Below are 22,583 nucleotides of genomic sequence, written 5' to 3'. Positions count from 1 at the left end.
GGCAAACCACTTCAGTATTCTTGGCTTGAGAATGAAAAGGCAAAAAGATAGGACACTGAAAGATGAACTCCCCAGGTTGGTAGGTGCCCAATATGCTACTGGAGATCAGTGGAGAAATGACTCCCAAAAGAATGAAGAGACGGAGCCAAAGCGAAAGCAACACCCAGTTGTGGATGTGACTGGTGATGGAAGTAAAGTCCGATGCTGTAAAGAGCAATATTGCATAGGAACCTGGAATATTAGGTCCATGAATCAAGGCAAATTGGAAGTGGTCAAACAGGAGATGGCAAAGGTGAACACTGACATTTTAGCAATCAGTGAACTAAAATGGACTGGAATGGGTGAATTTAACTCAGCTGACCATTATATCTTATATCATTATATCTTACTGTGGGCAAGAATCCCTAGAAGAAATGGAGTAGCCCTCATAGTCAACAAAAGAGTCCAAAATGCAGTACTTGGGAGCAATCTCAAAAACGACAGAATGATCTCTGTTCATTTCCAAGGCAAGCCATTCAATATCACAGTAATCCAAGTCTATGCCCCAACCAGTAATGCTGAAGAAGCTAAAGTTGAACAGTTCTATGAAGACCTATAAGACCTTCTAGAACTAACACCCAAAAAATATGTCCTTTTCACCATAGGGGACTGGAATGCAAAGGTAGGAAGTCAAGAGATACCTGGAGTAACAGGCAGATTTGGCCTTTGACTACAGAATGAAGCAGGGCAAAGGCTAACAGAGTTTTGCCAAGACAACGCACTGGTCGTAGAAAACACCCTCTTCCAACAACACAAGAGAAGACTCTACACACGGACATCACCGGATGATTAACACCGAAATCAGGTTGATTATATTCTTTGCAGCCAAAGATGGAGAAGCTCTATACAGTCAGCAAAAACAAGACCAGGAGCTGACTGTGGCTCAGATCATGAACTCCTTATTGCCAAGTTCAGACTTAAATTGAAGAAAGTAGGAAAAACCACTAGACCATTCAGGTATGAACTAAATCAAATCCCTTACAATTATACAGTGAAAATGACAAATAGATTCAAGAGATTATATCTGATACAGTGCCTGAAGAACTATGGATGGAGGTTCGTGACATTGTACAGGAGGCAGTGGTCAAGACCATCCCCAAGAAAAAGAAATGCAAAAGGCAAAATAGTTGTCTGAGGAGGCCTAACAAATAGCTGTGAAAAGAAGGGAAGTGAAAGGCAAAGGATGAAAGCAAAGATATACCACTTGAATGCAGAGTTCCAAAGACTAGCAGGGAATAAGAAATAACAAAGAATAAGAAAGCCTTCCTCAGTGATCAGTGCAAAGAAATAGAGGAAAACAATAGAATGGGAAAGACTAGAGATCTCTTCTAGAAAATTAGAGATACCAAGGGAACATTTCATGCAAAGATGGGCACAATAAAGGGCAGAAATGGTATGGACCTAACAGAAGCAAAAGATATTAAGAAGAGGTGACAAGAATACACAGAAGAACTATACAAAAAAGATCTTCATGACCCAGATAACCACAATGGTGTGATCATTCACCTAGAGCCCAACATCCTGGAATGTGAAGTTAATGGGTCTTATGAAGCATCACTATGAACAAAGCTAGTGGAGGTGATGGAATTCTAGTCAAGCTATTTCAAATCCTAAAAGATGTTGCTGTTTAAGTGCTACACTCAATGTGCCCTCAAATTTGGAAAACTCAGCAGTGGCCACAGGACTGGAAAAGCTCAGTTTTCATTCAAGTCCCAAAGAAAGACAATGCCAAAAAATGTTCAAACTACTGCACAATTGCACTCATCTCACACGCTAGCAAAGTAATGCCCAAAATTCTCCAAGCCAGGCTTCAACAGTATGTGAACCTTGAACTTCCAGATGTCCAAGCTGGATTTAGAAAAGGCAGAGGAACTAAAGGTAAAATTGCCAATATCCATTGGAACATAAAGCAAGAGACTTCCAGAAAAACATCCGCTTTATTGACTACAGCAAAACCTTTCACTGTGTAGATCACAACAAACTATTGAAAATTCTTCAAGAGATGGGAAGACCAGACCACCTTACCTGCTTCCTGAGAAAACTGTATGCAGGTCAAGAAGCAACAGTTAGAACCAGACATGGAACAACGGATTGGTTCCAATCTGTTGGGAAAGGAGTACGTCAAGGCTGTATATCGTCACCCTGCTTATTTAACTTATATGCAGAGTACATCATGCAAAATGCTGGGCTGGATGAAGCACAAGCTGGAGTCAAGATTGCCAGGGAAAGTATCAGTAACCTCAGATACACAGATGATACCACCCTTATGGCAGAAAATGAAGAAGAACTAGAGAGCCTCTTGATGAAAGTGAAAGAGGAGAGTGAAAAAAGCTGGTTTAAAACTCAACACTAAAAAAACTAAGATCATGGCATCTGGTCCCATCACTTCATGGAAAAGAGATGGGAAAACAAAGAAAACTGTGACAGACTTTATTTCTTGGGCTCTAAAATCACTGCAAATGGTGACTGCAGCCATAAAATTAAAAGACGCTTACTCCTTGGAAGGAAAATTATGACCAACCTAGACAGCATATTAAAAAGCAGAGACATTATTTTGCCAACAAAGGTCCATCTAGTCAAGGCTATGGTTTTTCCAGTAGTCATATATGGATGTGAGAGTTGGACTATAAAGAAAGCTGAGTGCTGAAGAATTGATGCTTTTGAACTGTGGTGTTGGAGAAGACTCTTAAGAGTCCCTTGGACTGCAGGGAGATTCACCCAGTCAATCATTGAAAGGACTGATGCTGAATCTGAAACTCCAATACTTTGGCTACCTGATGCGAAGAGCTGACTCATTTGAAAAGACCCTGATGCTGGGAGAGATTGAGGGCAGGAGGAGAAGGGGACGACAGAGGATGAGATGGTTGGATGGCATCACTGACTCAATGGACATGGGTTTGGGTGGACTCTGGGAATTGGTGATGGACAGGGAGGCTTGGTGTGCTGTGGTTCATGGGATTGCAAAGAGTTGGACATGACTGAGTGACTGAACTGAACTGAACTGAACTGAATGGACCAGTCAGGTGTTAAGAAAGAAACAAGATAATTGGCCAAAGGTAAATGAAGACCTGGGAGGACTGTCCTGTATAAGTGATGTACATCACCTCCTTACTCTGCACCTGCTCACTCAGTTCAGTTCAGTTCAGTCGCTCAGCCATGTCCAACTCTTTGCAACCCCTTGAACCGCAGTACACCAGGCCTCCCTGTCCATCACCAACTCCCAGAGTCCACCCAAACCCATGTCCATTGAGTCGGTGATGCCATCCAACCATCTCATCCTCTGTCGTCCCCTTCTCCTCCTGCTCTCAATCTTTCCCAGCATCAGAGTCTTTTCAAATGAGTCAGTTCTTCGCATCAGGTGGCCAAAGTATTGGAGTTTCAGATTCAGCATCAGTCCTTCCAGTGAATATTCAGGACTGATTTCCTTTAGCTTAGACTAGTTGGATCTCCTTGCACTCCAAGGGACTCTCAAGAGTCTTCAACACCACAGTTGGAGCATCAGTTCAAAAGCATCAATTCTTCGGCTCTGAGCTTTCTTTATGGTCCAACTCTCACATCCATACATGATCACTGGAAAAACCATAGCCTTGACTAGACGGACCTTTGTTGGCAAAGTAATGTCTCTGCTTTTTAATATGTTATTTAGGTTGGTCATAACTTTTCTTCCAAGGAGTAAGCACCTTTTAATTTCATGGCTGCAGTCACCATGGTTTTGGAGTCCCCTAAAATGAAGTCTGTCACTGTTTCCTCTGTTTCCCCATCTATTTGCCATGAAGGGACCAGATCTTAGTTTTCTGAACTTTGAGCTTTATGCCAACTTTTTCACTCTCCTCTTTCACTTTCATCAAGAGGCTCTTTAGTTCTTCACTTTCTGCCATAAGGGTGGTATCATCTGTGTATCTGAGGTTACTGATATTTCCCATGGAAATCTTGACTCCAGCTTGTGCTTCATCCAGCCCAGCGTTTCTCATGATGTAGTCTGCATATAAGTTAAAAATAAGCAGTGTGACAATATACAGGCTTGACGTACTCCTTTCCCGATTTGGAACTGGTCTGTTGTTCCATGTAAAGTTCTGGTCCGTGGACCCTCCCCAAAATGTGTGTGCAACTTTTTTCTAAGATGGATCCCACCACACAGGCCTATGAGTATATGTCCACATATTATGGGGTGGGGGTCAGCTCCCTTTTCAGTCCCCAAGAAGCCTTCCTGTGCATGTGTAGACAGGAAAGGTTTTTTGACCTCTGGAGTGGACACCTTATCTCTTTTTTTTAGCAGAGCTCAGCTTCTGCCACTAGCTTTGTCCTTGGAGTGTCTGAGTGAGAACAGAGGTTCAGTTTTACTCCACTTGACAAACACCAGGTGTCCAGCGCAGAGGCCCACCGTCTCCTACCTCAGTTCCACATTTTTTATTGAGCCAGTGTATTGGGGAGACCAACGGAAGTAGAATCAACCTGATAATCATGGGTTTGGCTCCGAGGCCCACGCCCTTGCACTCCCTCAGGTCAGGGGCTCAGAGAGGGTGCGTAGCTGGCTTAGTGTGTTGGGGTCCTTGTTTGCTCCTTCACACCCCCTCCTCGCTCTGCTCTCTGCCCTAGGAGGCCAGTCTCTGGGGGCGGGGGTGAAAATGAACTCCCTGGACAGTGGCCCCAGACAGTTTGTGCTGAAAGAGACTAAGTTGTATTTATTTAACTAAGTATAAACCACATGGGCATTGTTTATTTGAAGTTTGAGTATAACTGGGGCATCCTGCTTATTAATCTGGCAACTATCCCAACCCTGTCCCCCCACCCCACCCTCCACCCATGTAGAAACTCTGGCCTGCCAACACTGTTTCATACCAGCCCCACTTTCTTCTCTCTGTGCAGCTCTCAGTTCACTGGCGTCTCTGCTTTTTTTCTGCTGAGGCTGTGACCCCTCCAGGCATACGTAACCTACCAATTATTCCTCTTTCTTTCCGGTAAAGCCCCGGCTGGGGCCCCCTCCCTCAAGTCAGCTCGTGGTTTCTGCCTTGCCGGCTTTTGCTGCACTGATAAATTTTCTCTAAGTGGCAGAGTGCTCATGTTTATCATTTATAGTTTGGTAGCAATCAGGTCAAGTGATTTCAGGTTGAAAGGTTTTTGAAAAAATGTCCTCTTATCAGCATTGCTTCTCTTTATCAATTGAGACTCCCGTTTTCATAAGTGACTCGATACTAATTAGAAAGTTTTTGCTTGTTCTGGGTTTGGCCTCCGCCAGTTTTGGGGATGAGAGGATCAGTTTTTAACCGAGTGACAGAGAAGCCACTCAGGGACATGATTCAAATATCAGCCAGGGAGGAGGGCACACACGGAAGGGGTGTCCTCTGGTCCACATGCAGCCCTCTCTCCTGGGGTAGGAGGACAGGGGGTATGACGGGGAGGGGGACAGGGAAGTGGTCACCAACAGGATTCCAGGTGCCAAAAGCCTTTTCTGTGAACTGCAAGCCCACCCCAGAAGGGGGCCTTCCTCCTTCCAGCCATGGGGGCTGCTTGATAGCAAATGTCATCCTGGGACAGAGGGGCTGAGGAACTCTTAGCTCCTGGGCAAAGCACATCCTAGGCTTCCCGGGTTACTCAGTGATAAAGAACCCATCTGCCAATGCAGGAGATGTGGGTTCAATCCCCGGGTCTGGAAGATCCCCTGGAGAAGGTAATGGCAACCCACTCCAGTATTCTTGCCTGGAGAATCCCATGGACAGAGGAGCCGGGCGGGCTACAGTCCTTGGGATTGCAAAGAGTCAGACATGACTTAGCGACGAAACAACAAAAGCAAATCCTCCTGGCCCACTCCTGCTCTGCAGTGGGAAGCATGAAACCCCTAAGAGTTCAACAATGAGTCCTCACTCTTGTAGCCTCCTCTGGGCCTCCGGATTTTGAGGCTGAATTTCAGAGAGGTCAGCTCATGTCACCACCTGTTCTGTTGTCTGAAAAGGAGTACAAAGAGCCAGATGTGGGTTATATGACTGACGCTTCAGTTCAGTTCAGTCGCTCAGTCGTGTCCGACTCTTTGCGACCCCATGAATCCCTGCCCTTATTTGACCCATCTGGCCAAGGTGCTTCCAGTCCCTCCCTGGGTCCTGGGGTAATAAAGCAGGCTGACTGAGTGGCAGTCTGCATTCTCACTCCCGCACGGGCTGCTGCCTTGCCCAGCTCTCCTCCCACAGCCTGGAGGGACTCCAGGGTCAGGAGGTGGCGGAAGGCTGCCACTCCACCCACTACTCCGAGTCCTGCCATTTCAGTAGCTGCTGCTTTTTCCCTTGATCCACCTTGGGTGTGGTCCTACAGCTTCAAGAGAATCCGAAGGTTCTCCTGCTGGGAGAGGGTGGTGACCAGCCCTGGGGAGATTCCTTAGAGTTCTTTGGCCATCACAGACTCAGTTCAGTTCAGTTCAGTCGCTCAGTCATGTCCGACTCTTTGCGACCCCATGAATCGCAGCATGCCAGGCCTCCCTGTCCATCACCAACTCCCAGAGTTCACCGAGACTCACGTCCATCGAGTCAGTGATGCCATCCAGCCATCTCATCCTCTGTCGTCCCCTTCTCCTCCTGCCCTCAATCCCTCCCAGCATCAGAGTCTTTTCCAATGAGTCAACTCTTCGCATGGGGTGGCCAAAATTCTGGAGTTTCTGCTTTAGCACCATTCCTTCCAAAAAAATCCCAGGGCTGATCTCCTTCAGAATGGACTGATTGGATCTCCTTGCAGTCCAAGGGACTCTCAAGAGTCATCTCCAACACCACAGTTCAAAAGCATCAATTCTTCAGCGCTCAGCCTTCTTCACTCTCCAACTCTCACATCCATACATGACCACAGGAAAAACAATAGCCTTGACTAGACGGATCTTTCTGGCAAAGTAATGTCTCTGCTTTTGAATATGCTGTCCAGGTTGGTCATAACTTTCTTTCCAAGGAGTAAGCGTCTTTTAATTTCATGGCTGCAATCACCATCTGCAGTGATTTTGGAGCCCCCCAAAATAAAGTCTGACACTGTTTCCACTCTTTCCCCAACTATTTCCCATTGAGTGATGGGACCGGATGCCATGATCTTCGTTTTCTGAATGTTGAGCTTTAAGCCAACTTTTTCACTCTCCACTTTCACTTTCATCAAAAGGCTTTTGAGTTCCTCTTCACTTTCTGCCATAAGGGTGGTGTCATCTGTATATCTGAAGTTATTGATATTTCTCCCAGCAATCTTGATTCCAGCTTGTGCTTCTTCCAGCCCAGCATTTCTCATGATGTACTCTGCATATAAGTTAAATAAGCAGGGTGACAATATACAGCCTTGACGTACTCCTTTTCCTATTTGGAACCAGTCTGTTGTCCCATGTCCAGTTCTAACTGTTGCTTCCTGACCTGCATACAGATTTCTCAAGAGGCAGGTCAGGTGGTCTGGTATTCCCTTCTCTTTCAGTATTTTCCACAGTTTCTTGTGATCCACACAGTCAAAGGCTTTGGCATAGTCAATAAAGCAGAAATAGATGTTTTTCTGGAATTCTCTTGCTTTTTCCATGATCCAGCAGATGTTGGCAATTTGATCTCTGGTTCCTCTGCCTTTTCTAAAACCAGCTTGAACATCAGGAAGTTCATGGTTCACATATTGCTAAAGCCTGGCTTGGAGACTTTTGAGCGTTACTTTACTAGCATGTGAGATGAGTGCAATTGTGCAGTAGTTTGAGCATTCTTTGGCATTGCCTTTCTTTGGGATTGGAATGAAAACTGACCTTTTCCAGTCCTGTGGCCACTGCTGAGTTTTCCAAATTTGCTGGCATATTGAGTGCAGCACTTTCACAGCATCATCTTTCAGGATTTGAAATAGCTCAACTGGAATTCCATCACCTCCACTAGCTTTGTTCGTAGTGATGCTTTCTAAGGCCCACTTGACTTCACATTCAAGGATGTCTGGCTCTAGGTCAGTGATCATATCATCGTGATTATCTGTGTCATGAAGATCTTTTTTGTACAGTTCTTCTGTGTATTCTTGCCACCTCTTCTTGATATCTTCTGCTTCTGTTAGGTCCATACCATTTCTGTCCTTTATCGAGCCCATCTTTGCATGAAATGTACCCTTGGTATCTCTAATGTTCTTGAAGAGATCTCTAGTCTTTCCCATTCTATTGTTTTCCTCTATTTCTTTGCATTGATCGCTGAGGAAGGCTTTCTTATCTCTTCTTGCTTTTCTTTGGAACTCTGCATTCAGATGCTTATATCTTCCTTTTCTCCTTTGTTTTTCACTTCTCTTCTTTTCACAGCTATTTGTAAGGCCTCCCCACACAGCCATTTTGCTTTTTTGCATTTCTTTTCCATGGGGATGGTCTTGATCCCTGTCTCCTGTACAATGTCACGAAGCTCAGTCCATAGTTCATCAGGCACTCTATCTATCAGATCTAGGCCCTTAAATCTATTTCTCACTTCCACTGTATAATCATAAGGGATTTGATTTAGGTCATACCTGAATGGTCTAGTGGTTTTCCCTACTTTCTTCAATTTAAGTCTGAATTTGGTAATAAGGAGTTCATGATCTGAGCCACAGTCAGCTCCCAGTCTTGTTTTTGTTGACTATATAGAGCTTCTCCATCTTTGGCTGCAAAGAACATAATCAATCTGATTTTGGTGTTGACCATCTGGTGATGTCCATGTGTAGAGTCTTCTCTTGCGTTGTTGGAAGAGGGTATTTGCTATGACCAGTGCATTTTCTTGGCAAAATTCTATTAGTCTTTGCCCTGCTTCATTCCATATTCCAAGTCCAAATATGCCTGTTACTCCAGGTGTTTCTTGACTTCCTACTTTTGCCTTCCAGTCCCCTATAATGAAAAGGACATCTTTTTTGGGTGTTAGATCTAAAAGGTCTTGTAGGTCTTCATAGAACCGTTCAACTTCAGCTTCTTCAGCATTACTGGTTGGGGCATAGACTTGGATTACTGTGATATTGAATGGTTTGCCTTGGAAACGAACAGAGATCATTCTGTCATTTTTGAGATTGCATCCAAGTACTGCATTATGGACTCTTTTGTTGACTATGATGGCTACTCCATTTCTTCTGAGGGATTCTTGTCCACAGTAGTAGACATAATGGTCATCTGAGTTAAATTCACCCATTCCAGTCCATTTGAGTTTGCTGATTCCTAGAATATTGACGTTCACTCTTGCCATCTCGTTTGACCACTTCCAATTTGCCTTGATTCATGGACCTGACATTCCAGTTTCCTATGCAATATTGCTCTTTACAGCATTGGACCTTGCTTTTATCACTAGTCACATCCACAGCTGGGTATTGTTTTTGCTTTGGCTCCATCCCTTCATTCTTTCTGGAGTTATTTCTCCACTGATTTCCAGTAGCATATTGGGCACCTACCGACCTGGGGAGTTCCTCTTTCAGTATCCTATCATTTTGCCTTCATACTGTTCATGGGGTTCTCAAGGCAAGAATACTGAAGTGGTTTGCCATTCCCTTCTCCAGTGGACCACATTCTGTCAGATCTCTCCACCATGACCCGCCCGTCTTGTGTTGCCCCACGGGCATGGCTTAGTTTCATTGAGTTAGACAAGGCTGTGGTTCTAGTGTGATTAGATTGACTAGTTTCCTGTGAGTATGGTTTCAGTGTGTCTGCCGTCTGATGCCCTCTTACAACACCTACCGTCTTACTTGGGTTTCTCTTAACTTGGGCGTGGGGTTTCTCTTCACGGCTGCTCCAGTAAAGTGCAGCCGCTGCTCCTTACCTTGGATGAGGGCTATCTCCTCACCACCGTCCTTCCTGACCTTCGACGTGGGATAGCTCCTCTAGGCCCTCCTGACTGGAAGTATGATTTTTCCTCTCATTCATGGGTGGCAATGATGTAGCTGCCATGTTGCTGTTCTATGCATTGTCTGAGACAGACCTCACCTGTTAGTCCCAGCACTCATTCCACAAAGCCCCAAAATTTCTCCTTCTGGTATTCAAGAGGTCGGGTTCAGGGCTTCCTTGGTGGTGGTCCAGGGAAGTAGTTTACCCTAGATGTAAACTCTGCTGATCCCAATCCATGCTCCCCATCTCCTCTCCTCCATGGCAACCACGTGTGCTCTCTATCTTTGCGTCTGTTTCACAGATATGTTCATTTGTGTCATATTTTAGATTCCACATACGAGTGATGTCATACGGTGTTTGTCTTTCTCTGACTTACTGCGCTTAGTGTGATAAGCTCTAGTTCCATTGTGTTGCTGCAGATGGCATTATTTCCTTCTTTTTATGGCTGAGTAATGTTCCATTGTATATATGTTCCACATCTTCTTTAGATCCAACCAGTCCATCCTAAAGGAGATAAGTCCTGGGTGTTCATTGGAAGGACTGATGTTGAAGCTGAAACTCCAATACTTTGGGCACCTGATGTGACGAGCTGACTCATTGGAAAAGACCCTGATGCTGGGAAAGATTGAGGGCAGGAGGAGAAGGGGATGACAGAGGATGAGATGGTTGGATGGCATCACGGACTCAATGGACATGGGTTTGGGTGAACTCTGGGAGTTGGTGATGGACAGGGAGGCCTGGCGTGCTGCAGTTCATGGGGTTGCAAAGAGTCTGACATGACTGAGAGACTGAACTGAAACTGAACCACATCTTCTTTAGTCATTCATCTGTTGATAGACATTTAGGTTGTTTTATGTGTCTTATCTGTTGTGAATAGTGCTGCTAGGAACATAAGGGTGCATGTATCTTTTTGAATTAGAGTTTTGTCCAGATATATGCCCAGGAGTGGAATTGCTGGATCATGCATTCAGTCACTCAGTTGTGTCTGACTCTTTGCATCCCCCAGACTATAGTCCACCAGGTCCATGGGATTCTCCAGGCAAGAATACTGGGGTAGGTTGCTATTTCCTTCTCCAGGGGAATCTTCCAGACCCTGGAATCGAACCCACACCTCCTGTGTCTCCTGCATTGCCAGGTGGATTCTTTATCACTGCACCACCTGGCATTGCTGGATCAATCAACTCAATTTTTGGTTCAGAAAATAGCTCTTTCCTTAGTGTCCCCTCAGGCACCAGTTTTGAGTCTGAGAGACCACGACCCCTCAGTATCTGCCCCTCCACAGTTTCACTGTGGTTGGGGGAAGAGGTGCTGCTGCAGAGCCCTGGCTCCAGCCCCACCACAGTCCCGCTTCCAGTCATAACAGTGTCCCCTGCCTGTATCACACTCATTTATCCCACAGATGCTCACTGCATGTTGACTCCATGCCAGGCATCAGCCTGGGTTCAGAGTATGCCAGTTCCAGCCCTCAGGGAAGCTACAGGTAGATTTGTTCAGAAGAACCTGGCAAACCCCACACAGTGGACAATAGATCTAATCACGTACTCGTTGGCTAAAGAAACATTTGCTAATCTTATCTCCTGGAGCCTGTCTCCCGACCTGAGCACTGGAGGAAGACAGTGGATACACACTCCCTTGTCCTTATGAAGGTGACCTTGGTCAAGGGCTGGAAATGCATGGGCACAGGGCAGGGGCACTCCATGACCAACTCCAGGATGGGTGTGGCCCCTGGGGTTGGCAAATGCAGCTGCTGGAACCCCTGGGCAGCTGTGCTTGGACGTGAGTGGGAGGCCGCTCATCCGGCTTGCTCAACTGTGTTTGTGAGGCAAAACGTCCCACTTTAGCTACTGTCCAGTCCATACAAGGAAGTAACCTTAAAAGAAGAAGAGAGGGGAAAGAAGAGGAGGAACGATTTCTGCTGAATTTCAAAAACAGCCTGCTTTTCCACCTGTTCCATGGAGAAAGGATGAAATCCTCTTTAAGTCTGGGGCTGTGGTGTTTGATACATCTCTGACATGGGCTGAAAAAATGGTCTCCACAATGGGGACCATCAGACAGGCCCAGCACGTTCACTTGTGTCTTCTTGAAGATGCACTAATGAGAACGTGGTAATAAAAATCAAAAACTTTAAAATTTTTGATCTACTCTCATCCTCCCACCATCACTCTCTCCCAAATAATTTTAAAGTGTTCCACTTCTTCGAGGAAAAGCAGAGGGAGGGGCATTTTACAACTGACGTAGAACACTGAAAGATTAGCAGCTTAAAATAGCATTTATTTTTTAAGAATAATTTTTGTTTACTTGTTGATGCTGGGTCTTCACGGCTGCATGGGCCTTTCTTCGGGTGTGGTGAGCAGGAGCCACTCTGGAGTTGTGACGTGCAGCCTTCTCATTGTGGTGGCTTCTCTCCTTACTGAGCACAGACTCTAGGGCACGTGGACTTCAGTCGCTGCAGCTCCCAGGCTCTAGGGCACAGACTCAGTCGTTGTGGCCCAAGGGCTTAGTTGTTGTGCAGCATGTAGGATCTTCCTGGACCAGGGATCAAACCCCAGTCTCCTGCATTGGCAGGCAGATCCTTTATCCCTGAGCCACCAGGAAAGCCCAAGTGTCATTTCTAATTGATCATTGCCTTGACCCTGGGGTCCAAAACCTTGGAGCGGTTCTCACTGTGCCTTTTTCCACATTGTCTATCTTCATTTAGTCAAGGCCACCTCATGGGTCATAGGTCTGGGGAGGCTATGCACTGCATAGCACATACTGTGAAGCCCCATTTACACTGAAGACTGTGTGAATAGTAACACCCCACCCCAGACACACCTCTTGCCAGAGCTCTGCAGTGAGGACCTCGCTGAGCCTGTGTGGTTGTTCAGCCCCCAGTGTCAACCCCTGTGAACAGCGATTCTTAAGGATTGAGCCGTGGCAGGTTTTATGGATTCACAATAAAAAGAGAAAATAATTTAAGTACTAACAGCTAATGTTTATTGAGTGCTTATGATGAGCCAGACATAGCAATGACTCTTTTATTTCTGTTGGTGATCCTATGGGGCACCATTATTACCATCCCCATGTTCCCAATGGGGGCCCTGCTCTTGAAACCACGGCCAGGATTAACCTGCCAAATGGCCACTTCTGAGAACCATTCTGAGTCCGGAGATTATGTCCTTCCTCAATATTTGTGTCCAATTTACCTCTTTTTTTTTTTAAGATTTTTTTGACATGGACCATTTGTTAAAAAGTCTGTGCTAAATTTGCTACAATATTGGTTCTGTTTTTTGTTTTGGTTTTTTGGCTGGGAGGCATGTGGAGTCTTGGCTCCCTGACCAGGATTTGAACCTGCGCCCTTTGCACCTGAGGGTGACGTGTTAACCACTGGACAGCCAGGGAAGTCCTGTGACATTTTTTTTTTTTAGTGTATTTTAAAATTCATTTTATTGAAGTATAGCTGATTTACATTGTTGTGTTAGTTGCATTGATTCAGTGATTATATATCATGTATATATATATATGTCTATTTTCATATTCTTTTGCATTATGGTTTATCAAAAGGATATTGAATGTGGGCTTCCCTGGTGTCTCAGATGGTAAAGAATCTGCCTGGAATTCAGGAAACATGAGTTCAGTCGCTGGGTCGGGAAGATCCCCTGGAGAAGGAAATGGCAACCCACTCCAGTGTTCTCGCCTGGAGAATCCCATGAACAGAGGAGCCAGGCAGGCTGCAGTCCATGGGGTCGCAAAGAGTCGGACATGACTGAATGACTAACATTTTCTATTGAATATAGCTCCCTGTGCTATACAGTAGAACCTTGTTGGTTATCTGCTCTGTATATAGTAATTGGCCTCTGAAACTGACCTTTCCTTTTGGAATGATGGTAATGCTGAGAGCGCTGCCAGGATCAGCTCTGTCTGTCTCATGCATCCTTTCTATTACTTCCCAGCCGCTCCCGTGGTTAGGCCTTAATGTCTTCCTTCTGGGTTTCCCACTTCCTGGCCTCTCCTTCTTGCTCCTCTTCCTCCCTCCTGTGTCCTGGTCAAGCACAACTCTTATCTCCCTCCCCTGCTCAGAAATCTTCCAGGCATCCCTCCTGCCTCAGCTGGGATACAGGGCTCTCCACGTTCAGCCTAATTCCATTTTTTTAAAAATTTTTATTTAGTTGGCTGCTCTGGGTCTTAGCTGTGGCGTGTGCGATCTAGTTCCCTGACCAGGGATCGAATCCAGGCCCCTTGCATTGGGACTGAGGAGTCTTAACCACTGGGCCACCAGGGACGTTCTCTAATTCCACTTTATCTCTTTTTCTCCTAGCACAGAAGTGCCACCCTGAAGCTAAATTGGTATTCCCAAACTCTTAGGGCCTCTTCCTTTCCCTCTAGTTTTCCACCACCTTGGCCCCTTGAAACCCTGTCCCTCTTCCCCTACTCCTCCTTTAATTCATTCCTTTACTTACTCATTCAACAAACCTGTAATAGTTTGAGTGCCTCCTAGGACCTGACTGCAGTGTGGGGCTTTCAGTCAGTCCAGCAGCAGAGAAAGAATTGAGGAGCTATTACAGCAGATACACAAAAGTGGCAGTTCTGAGCCGCTGACGTGGGAGGTTAACTAGACAGAGTGGGGTGGGGACTGGGGGGACCTTCCCCCACACACAGTTAGCTGTGTGCCATCCTCCCTTTAACTCCTGGGACTCTCTGCTCCCCCTCTCTTGGGACATTTGCCTTTCTGTATCCCATTTGACAGTCATAGCTAATCTTAGACCTGCAAGTGCTGTATAAATAATGTTAGCAGTTAAATCATACTGTACCAGCTTCTGGCAAATCAAATTCTGGAGGTTAGTTATCTTTTAAACCATCCATAGTGATTACAGGTTTTGGCTGTGCCCCAGTTTCAGTGATGTCATCTGACTGGGTGGCTTTGCCATTAGTTTGTTCGGTGAGCTGCTCAGCTCATAGAAAACTGAAACTTATACCCTAAACTGTAATCAGAGGTTATCTTGCAGGGTTGGGATTATAAAATAGGTTTCCATCTTATACTTTCTGTGCTCCCATAAATATTTGAATTTTTTACAGCGGACTTGTGCTACCTTTATAATTAGAAATATTCAGTGTTTTTTAAGGAAATGAAACAAACCAAAAGAAGTATTACCTGCTTCTCCCAGTCTACTTTTTTTTGCCCTATATTTAACATACAACAAAAAAGTTGGAGACTTCCCTGGTGGTCCAGTGGTTAAGACTCTAGGCTTCTACTGCATGGGGCATGGGTTTAATCCCTGGTCGGGGAAGTAAGATCCTGCATGCCATATGGTGTGGCCAAAAAAAAAAAAGAAAGAAAGAAAAGTTATTTGGACAAAACCTCTGACTCCCAAGCTCAACAAATAGGAAATGCTGCAGGTAAGTTGGCCTCTAAGAGGCATAAGTGAATTGTAAGTGTTTTGAAGCCTGTAGAAAAAGAGTGTTCTTGAGGAGGGTCTGCAGACAGACCAGATAAATAGCCAGAGCATCCATAACTGCAGAAGGGACCCCAACATCAGAGAAGATGGACTTCACCTCTTCCTACCATCCCTGTGCATAAAATTTGCCTGACATGAGGGTGACAGGAGGGGCAGGGGCCCCTCTTGGTACAGTCACTCTGATCTCGACTCCTTGGAATAAGGGACAGCTCCCATCATAGCACGCTCATCTGTCTGGATGACTGGGCTCCAGGCCAGCCAGCAGCTGACCCACAAAGCCCTCTCCCAGAGGCTGCAAAGGACGCGTGCACTCCAAGAGCCCCTGAGACCTCAGCCTCAAGAACAAGCAACAAGCTTTCCCTGTTTTTAGAGTGAAACCTCTTGTCCTTCAACCTGGAGTTCACCCAGAAAGCAGTTCCCAAGTACAGCAACCATGAGAGTCTCCCTGGTGGGAGAGAGACCTGGGTGGAGAGGACTTCTGTCAGGAAGTCCACTGAGGCAGGAAGTCCAGCCCTCCACTGAGAGATGAATGTGGTCCAAAGTGACCTGCAGGGAGGAAGCCAGAGGAATAAATTCTGATTCCTCCTTCTACCCCCAAATCTGCTTGTACCTCTATCCACCAAATAAGTACTTAACTGAATACTTACATTAAAAGTTACTTGTTGTTTATCTGAAGTTCAAGTTTAACTGAGCGTCTTTTGTTGTTATTTGCTTAATCTGCCCGCTCTGCGTGCGCACACACACACACACACACACTCAGAGAGCCCGGGAGGTGTGATATCCTGAGAGTGGCAGGAAGCACAGCCCTTGTGCAGGACGAGGTGCCTCTGTGTACCCCCATCACTCACCCACAACATGCCAGCCTGTGTCTCTCCTCCCTGCCTGTCTCACTACCTGTGGTTAATGTGCTTTTTTGTTGATAAGGTTTTTTAAAAATGCTCTTTCCCCCCATGGAATGTGCCTTTTATTTTTGGCCATGCCACACAGCATGTAGGATCTTAGTTTCCCAACCAGGGATTGAATCCATGTCCCCTGCATTGCAAGAGCTGAGTCTTAACCACTGGACCATCAGGGAAGTCCTGATGTGTTTGAATAAATAACAATTATTAATAGTACAGAATGTATGTTCCCAAAACTGCCGTTAACACTAAGAGTACAACAGAAATTTTAGAAATTCTTGTGGGTCAGATGAAATCAGAATATTTCCAGGTCTATTCCAGCAGGCAGACATTTTGCTAGAAGCTCCAAGTCACTGTATAGCTGGTGACATAAGCACACGATGACTTTTTCCCCCATCCCTAGAAATGGGTCGTGCTGAGGCACCAGAATTATAAACGTGCCCCTTTGTGACCAGCAGCAGCCTTTCCCAGACTGTTGGCCGAGTCTGCTGCATTGAGTCTGGTGACAGACGGGGCAGAAGGGAGGCGCTCTCAGGCGCCATCACCTGCCCACCATGCTGATGAGTTAAGTAGGAGGGATTTGGAATGAGTCGCAATTCCAAAAATGAGTGAAGGTGGTCAAAGGTACAAACTTCCAGTTATAAAATAATTAAGTCCTGGGGGTGTAATGTTGAGCATGCTGGCTGTAGTTAGTAATACTGTATCGTAGGAAATTCCCTGGCGTTCCAGCGGTTAGGACTCTGTGCTGTCATTGCTGAGGTCCCAAGTTCAATCCCCGATCAGGGAACTAAAATCCCACAAATGGCTATTTGAAAGTTATTAATGGTAGATCTTAAAAGTTCTCATCACAAGAAAAAAAAATTCCATTTGTGAAAATGGATATTAACTAGACTTATCCTGGCAGTCATTTTGCAAACTATACAAATATGGAATCATTCTGCCATACACCTGGAACTAATATATATATATATATGTCAATTATATCTCAAATTTTAAAAATTTTGATGGTGAAGATTATATTTCTTAAGTGTTCTATAGAAGGAAGTCTACAAATGAATAAGAATGTGAAAGAAAATAGTCACACTATTCATGTGTGTTAAATAAACTCTGATCATGATTTCTGAGGATATTGAGGATGTCCAGTTCTCTCTCATGCTGGCCTAGAAAGTTGGGAACCTACTTGGGAAACTACATTATTTAAAAGGCTAAAAATCCAGGACCTCCCTGGCGGTCCACTGGTTAAGACCCTGTCCTTCCAATGCAGAGGGCGCAGGTTCAGTCCCTAATTGGGGAACAAAGATCCCACATGCTGTGTGGCTCAGCCAAAAAGTGAAAACGTTAAATAAAAAAGAGGGTGGGATGAATAGAGAGAGTAGCATGGAAACATATACATTATCATATGTAAAATAGATAGCTGGTGGGAATTTGCTGTATGAAGCAGGGAGGTCAAACTCCATGTTCTGTGACAACCTAAAGGGCTGGGATGGAGTGCGAGGTGGGAGGTGGGGGTGGGAGGGAGGTTCAGGAGAGAGGCTGTGTGTATGCTTATGGCTGATTCATGCTGATGCACGACAGAAACCAACACCATATTGTAAAGCAATTATCCTCCAATTAAAAACGAATTTAAAAATTTAACATGGTGGAATTAGCAATTAGATTAGATACATGTTAGGAAACATGTTGACAGGGGAGAATACCCACTATGTATTTTCAAGAAAAAAGGAAGTTTTTTTATGTTCAGTTTGATCCAAGTTTGTCACATATGTGTTTTTTATGTGTTGAAAAAAATGAAAGGATTATACCTAAAAAAAAAAAAAAAGGCTAAAAATCCGATATTCTGTTTTGCAGCTATTGCTGAGATGAAGGAAGGAACCAGCCTCAACCAGCCGTTCTCTGGCTCTCTCCCAGAAAGCCTACAGGCTGACCACACGCCGTTTTTCTTTGCTCACACTGGTCGCTACCAGCCCACCACTGTGTCTCCACCCATCCAGCCTGGAACACCAGACCCTGGAAATGTCACCTTTCCCAGGGTCACCTCCGCCAGGTCCGAGCTCCTACCACCCCTTGCATTTAATCACACGGTTGGCCATATAATACTTTCTGAACACAAAGATGTCAAGTTTAATTGCTCCATCAGCATACCTAACATGTACCAGGACAGTGCAACTATTTCTTGGTGGAAAGATGGGAAGGAATTGCTGGGGGCCCATCATGCAATTACTCAGTTTTATCCAGATAAAGAAGTTACAGCAGTCATCGCTTCCTTCAGGTAAGTGTTGTCTCCCTTTCTTTGAAAATGTTATGCTTTTGCTGAGTCAAAAGCAAAAGGCTTGTCAGTAAGCAAAACAGCCGTTTATTTTCTGTGTTAGCAGCCCCACCAGTCCATTCAGAGTGTAGATTAATAGCCGATTGTATTGTTGATCTCTTTTCATTGGATTTTGGCCCCAGTGGAATTCTTGGTGATCAGACGCTCTTCCCAGCTGGCCTGCAAGTACCCCCCAAGTCCTGCTGGACTCCAGAGCTCTCCCAGTGGGTGAGAGCTGTGTCCTTGCCTGGCATGAGGAGACATCAGAATTGTTGGGTGGGTGTGGAGCTTGTCAAACAGTACAGCCCTGCATCCCTTTCATTTGCTCCATCTCTTCTTCCTCCCTCCTCTCCCAGCAGCCCTTGTGGCTATAGATACTGGTACAGATGTTGACCTCGTGTTGGGGTGGGAAGAAGGCCAAAAGTCTGAAGTCTGGGAAGCTGAGACAGACCTTCAGGCACTTGGCTCTCCATCTCAACATTCCACTTTGTATTGGCCCAGGCAGGCAGAGTGAGTTGAGGGAGAGACAAGGATAAGCCAGGCTAGGACGTAACCCAATAACTCATCATCCCAAGGACTGAATCCTTACACGCCAGGTCCTGGAGACAGTGAGACAGTGAGACAGTGGCTCCTCTTCTCACCATCCCTTTTCATTCTATCTCTCTCTCTTTTTTGCCTGAGTCATGTGACATGTGGGATGTTAGTTCCCCAACCAGGGATCGAACCCATGTCCCCTGCATTTCTGCAGTGGAAGCATGGAGTTAAACCACTGGACCTCCAGGGAATTCCCTCCCTCTCCTCCTGTCTCCTCTTAGCCAGGAGGGTGTTTGTGTTTATATCAGGACCTCCTGGCATATACAGTTTTAGAATTAGGTGGACTGTAGTCAGGCTTACCAGGTGGCACCAGTGGTGAAGAATATACCTGCCAGTGCAAGGGACGTAAGGGATGCAGGTTTGATCCCTGGGTTGGGACGATACCCTGGAGGAGGGCATGGCAACCCACTCCGGTATTTTTGCCTGGAGAATCCTACAGTCAGAGAAGTCTAGCGGGCTATGGTCCATGGGGTTGCAAAGAATCAGACACGACTGAAGCAGCTTAGCAGGTGCACGCGGACCGTCATCACTAAAAGCTCAAGATGAGGTCGGAGCCCGGTGACGATGATGCAAGAGCCTTCTCTCTGGGACTCCTCCACGCCGAGTGGAGCCTCTTTAATCTGTTGTTTTTACTTTCTCTGCCTGATGTTTGGGCCACTTCCAGGCTGTGTCATGTCTTTGGGTGAATCACTGTATGTTTCCTTTTTAGGAAAACCACCTCTGAGTTACCACAGACCTGATGACTCCAGTTGGAGTTTAGTGTGTCAACACTTCGATAAGATTCCCTACCCTCTCCCTTTTTTTCCTGCATTTTCTAAGTTATATTGGTCATCATCAAGGCACAGAAAACAACTTGCATGTGTTTCATTGGTCGATTTAAACTCTGGCTCAGTCTCCCGGGCTGCCATTCTCAGCTAGTGACTGAGTCCCCTTGGGAGACTTGACTGTATTTTTTTCTCAATCATCCACAAAACACAGATGTTTTTCCATTATACAGACACAGCTTCTGATGGGAGAACTAAAATCACCATTTCATAATAAATAAGGTTTAAAGGCTTATAAAAACAAAAGTCTGACCAAAGTCTTGGTCCCACTGAGGGTCATTTAGAAGGAAAGCACAGCCCTGCTGTCTGGGCTGGGAGTTCCAGGTTGGGGTCCTGCCACTGGCTTCCATGAGACCGGAAGTGAGCCTCCACGTCTTTCTTGGCCTTCTTGCCATAGAGATGGAATTGGACCACCTGACTGAAAGCTCTGAAGGGCCATGAGATATTCAAAAGACTTGGAGAATTTTTACACCTAGAGTAAGCAGCCTTTTTTTTTTTTTTAATTTAATTAATTAATTTATTTTACTTTACAATATTGTTTTGGTTTTGCCATACATTGACTTGAATCTGCCATGAGTGTACACGTGTTCCCCGTCCTGAACCCCCCTCCCACCTCCCTCCCCATCCCATCCCTCTGGGTCATCCCAGTGCACCAGCCCCGAGCACCCTGTCTCATGCATTGAACCTGGACTGGCGATTCATTTCACATATGATAATATACATGTTACAATACCATTCTCCCATATCATCCTGCCCTCGCCCTCTCCCACAGAATCCAAAAGACTGTTTAATACATCTGTGTCTCTTTTGCTGTCTTGCATACAGGGTTATCGTTACCTTCTTTCTAAATTCCATATATATGCGTTAGTATACTGTATTGGTGTTTTTCTTTCTGGCTTATTTCACTCTGTATAATAGGCTCCAGTTTCATTCACCTCATTAGAACTGATTAAAATGTATTCTTTTTAATGGCTGAGTAATATTCCATTGTGTATATGTACCACAGCTTTCTTATCCATTCATCTGCTGATGGACATCTAGGTTGCTTCCATGTCCTGGCTATTATAAACAGTGCTGCAATGAACATTAGGGTACACGTGTCTCTTTCAATTCTGGTTTCCTCAGTGTGTATGCCCAGCAGTGGGATTGCTGGATCTTAAAGATCTAAATGTAAGACCAGAAACTGTTAAACTCCTAGAGGAAAACATAGGCAAAACACTCTCCAACATAAACCACAGCAGGATCCTCTATGATCTACCTCCCAGAATATTGGAAATAAAATAAAAAATAAACAAATGGGACCTAATTAAAATTAAAAGCTTCTGCACAACAAAGGAAACTATAAGCAAGGTGAAAAGATAGCCTTCGGAATGGGAGAAAATAATAGCAAACGAAGCAACAAAGAATTAATCTCAAAAATATACAAGCAACTCCTGCAGCTCAATTCCAGAAAAATAAAAGACCCAATCAAAAAGTGGGCCAAAGAACTAAACAGACATTTCTCCAAAGAAGACATTTAGATGGCTAACAAACACATGAAAAGATGCTCAACATCACTCATTATCAGAGAAATGCAAATCAAAACCACAATGAGGTGCCATTTCACACTAGTCAGAATGGCTGCAATCCAAAAGTCTACAAGCAATAAATGCTGGAGAGGGTGTGGAGAAAAGGGAACCCTCTTACACTGTTGGTGGGAATGCAAACTAGTATAGCCACTATGGAGAACGGCTGAGTCTTATTTTGAACTTCAGTCTTTAGATATTGGAAGGTGACTAGGTGAAATTTTGAGAGCTTTAGAGAGAAATATATACTTTTGCACATATTTTGTTGAACTCTCATAAAGTCATTCGGAAGGGAAGCAAATCTTATGTGACCTCCCAACTGAGCAAATCTAGTGATCAGAAGTCTTACAAAGGATGGACACTCAGCTGAACTGAGTAATATTTGGAGCAGCATCAAGTCCACCACTGACATATTCACTTTATTGGTGTTCTGGTGGCACTGTAGCTGTGGGTAATTCAATGAAGTAAATTAAAGTAACTTCATCAAGATGATCAATATTTGTATAATTTCTTTGCAAGATAGAAGGATGTTGGAGAGCCTAATTTGACGTCTTTTAGATGAGGACCCTGAGGTCCTGATAAGTTAGGATGACTTGCCCAGGGTAACTAGATAGTAAGCTGGGAGTAAACATAACTAGGGAGCCTGATTTGCACACCTCTCCTCACATCCTCTCTTCTCACATCTCATGGGCCACAAGGAAATCCACTCTGGTTCCCAGCCAAGTGAAGAGTTAAAAAGTAGTTCTAAGCTTTCAGCGGATGCCATTTTCCCAGGAATTCATTAGCTTGCAATTTTGTTGGTGATGCCACCAAGAGTACTGCATGGACCACGTTTATTTAAGCAAATGTGCAAATGATAGATGGCTACATATAAGCAGGGATCAGACGTCTATTAGTATTGACAGAGTCAAGAGTCATCTGGCATTAATGGGTGTAGGGAGCACTCAGTGTCTGGTTGGAGTATTCCTAATCAATAGCTTGGTGGTTAATACAGAAAATCTCCACCAACACCCCTCCTTACTCCTGGCCCCATGCCCCCCACCCCATGCCTAATCCTGGATGGTGCATCACTCGAAAGCAGTTGCTAGACCTCCGTTGTAGGACTTGTCACCAGGCTGGACATCCC

General features: G+C 45.0%; 1 protein-coding gene across 2 annotated transcripts in view; it reads left to right on the top strand.

Moving 5' to 3' along the window:
• MERTK (MER proto-oncogene, tyrosine kinase) overlaps positions 1-22,583 on the top strand; it is a 129,413-nt gene that overhangs the window by 21,807 nt on the left and 85,023 nt on the right. For both annotated transcript variants that reach the window (XM_006065944.4, XM_025260577.3), the window contains exon 2: positions 18,018-18,438. In XM_006065944.4, the coding sequence (XP_006066006.3) occupies positions 18,018-18,438 (421 nt within the window). The remainder of the gene's footprint in view (positions 1-18,017; positions 18,439-22,583) is intronic.

The sequence above is a fragment of the Bubalus bubalis genome, chromosome 12 (assembly GCF_019923935.1).
Source record: "Bubalus bubalis isolate 160015118507 breed Murrah chromosome 12, NDDB_SH_1, whole genome shotgun sequence".
Lineage (NCBI taxonomy): Eukaryota > Metazoa > Chordata > Mammalia > Artiodactyla > Bovidae > Bubalus > Bubalus bubalis.
Note: the sequence above shows the minus strand (reverse complement) of the source record. Positions and strands in the feature narration are given on the sequence as shown.